At 39.7% G+C, this 1,681-nt stretch overlaps 1 protein-coding gene across 2 annotated transcripts in view; it reads left to right on the top strand.

The window, feature by feature from the left end:
- The window catches only part of CRISPLD1 (cysteine rich secretory protein LCCL domain containing 1), a 49,255-nt gene that overhangs the window by 32,167 nt on the left and 15,407 nt on the right, over positions 1-1,681 (top strand). For both annotated transcript variants that reach the window (XM_011366947.1, XM_011366948.1), the window contains one exon: positions 1,413-1,488. In XM_011366947.1, the coding sequence (XP_011365249.1) occupies positions 1,413-1,488 (76 nt within the window). The remainder of the gene's footprint in view (positions 1-1,412; positions 1,489-1,681) is intronic.

Below are 1,681 nucleotides of genomic sequence, written 5' to 3' on the forward strand. Positions count from 1 at the left end.
CTTTTTTAGGACATGTGTAGGAAAAACATTAATGCCTTCACCAAACAATGGTTTTCCTGTCGTCATTTTGTTGATACTGATTTACTATGTAAAGGAAATTATTTTTCCAATTTTGCGCATTGGGATGGGAGAGGAGAGGGGCAGAGACTGGGGGAGAGTGAGGGGGAGGGGAGAGAGGGAGAGAGGAGGGAGGGGAGAGAGGGAGACAGAGAACGCATGCGGAAGAGGCAGTCGATTTTTAAATAGTGCTACTTGACAGTATCTTAAACTCTAGGAGTGGATTTTTTTAAATTGCTTGAACAATGATAATTTTTGGAACTTAAAAAAAAAATAAGCTAAGCCAATTAGATATCAGTCAGGCAGGCTGCAGGGCATCTGGAGAAAGAACATTCCATGCAGAGAGAATGGTAAGTGTGAAGGGTGCTAAGGAATAACCAGGAGACCAACATGACTGGATCTGGGTGAGAAAGTGGAAGAGTGGGGTATAAGGTCAGAGAGAAAATGGGAGGACAGAATGTGCAGGGCTTACGGACCACGGTGAGGCCCTTAGCATTCTTTCCGAATGGGACGGAAAGGCGTCTTTGGGGCAGAGGGCTGACATGATCGGACTTGTGCACTTCAGTGTCAGTGTGTGGAATAATCTGATTTTGGATATATTTTAATTGATAGTCAGTAGAAATTGCTGGTGGTTGAGCGTAAGGTGTGAGATAAAGAGGAATTGAGGATAGAATAAAAGCTTTTGGCCAGAGCACCTGGAATAATGGGTCACCATTTATTGTAGGAGGCCTGCAGAAAATGTATTTAGGGGGCTGAGAGATTAGGAATTTGGGTTCAAACATGGTGAGTTTGAGATATTTATTAAATCTAAGTGGAGACATGGAAAAGCAGTAGGACATGCAAATCTATTAAGAGAAGTGGTCTCAATTATAGGAGTAAATTTGGAAATCAGCATCTTATAGATGATAATTAAAACTATGAAATTGGATGAGATACCCATGATATATATGCAGAAAAAAGAAACCATGAGATATATGAGTCAGACAATGATTCAGAATTTTCAAGTTATCTGTTTGCTAAATTCTGCAGACGCATAGAGTACCAAATTCCCAGATACTTTGAGCTACTTCCTGATGCTTCTTTCTGTTTTGCATCTCTACATTAGAAAGCTTCCTGGTTAATTTTTTTCCAAAAGAAAAATGCATTTGTGCCAAAAGCTGGAAGTGGATTGATAGCGGGAGCAAAAGCAATTATGATTGCCTGGCTTTTACAACTGACCTGTTTCAGAAGAAAAACAAAAAATGAGTAGAGTTTAGAATGCTGAGTTTACTATTGTGTATGTATGTCTGTAGTCTTACTAATGAGAAAGGCTGAAGTCACCTGCTAATTAACATTTATAAATATCTGTTTTATAGAGTATACTGCCCTCGTAACTGTATGCAGGCAAATCCACACTATGCTCGTGTGATTGGAACTCGAGTTTATTCTGATGTAAGTATCCTAATTTACACAGCTCTCAGCATTCATGTGCATATTTATGTATAGGTTCCATAGGTTCTGTACGCGTGCACGCACACACACACGCACATACACTTTTAAATGCATGTGTGTACATTTATATACAGTAGTCCCTCTGGTGGTTTTTTCCATGGTTTCAATTACCTGTAACCAACTGTGGTCCAAA

Source organism: Pteropus vampyrus, unplaced genomic scaffold, assembly GCF_000151845.1.
Source record: "Pteropus vampyrus isolate Shadow unplaced genomic scaffold, Pvam_2.0 Scaffold127, whole genome shotgun sequence".
NCBI lineage: Eukaryota > Metazoa > Chordata > Mammalia > Chiroptera > Pteropodidae > Pteropus > Pteropus vampyrus.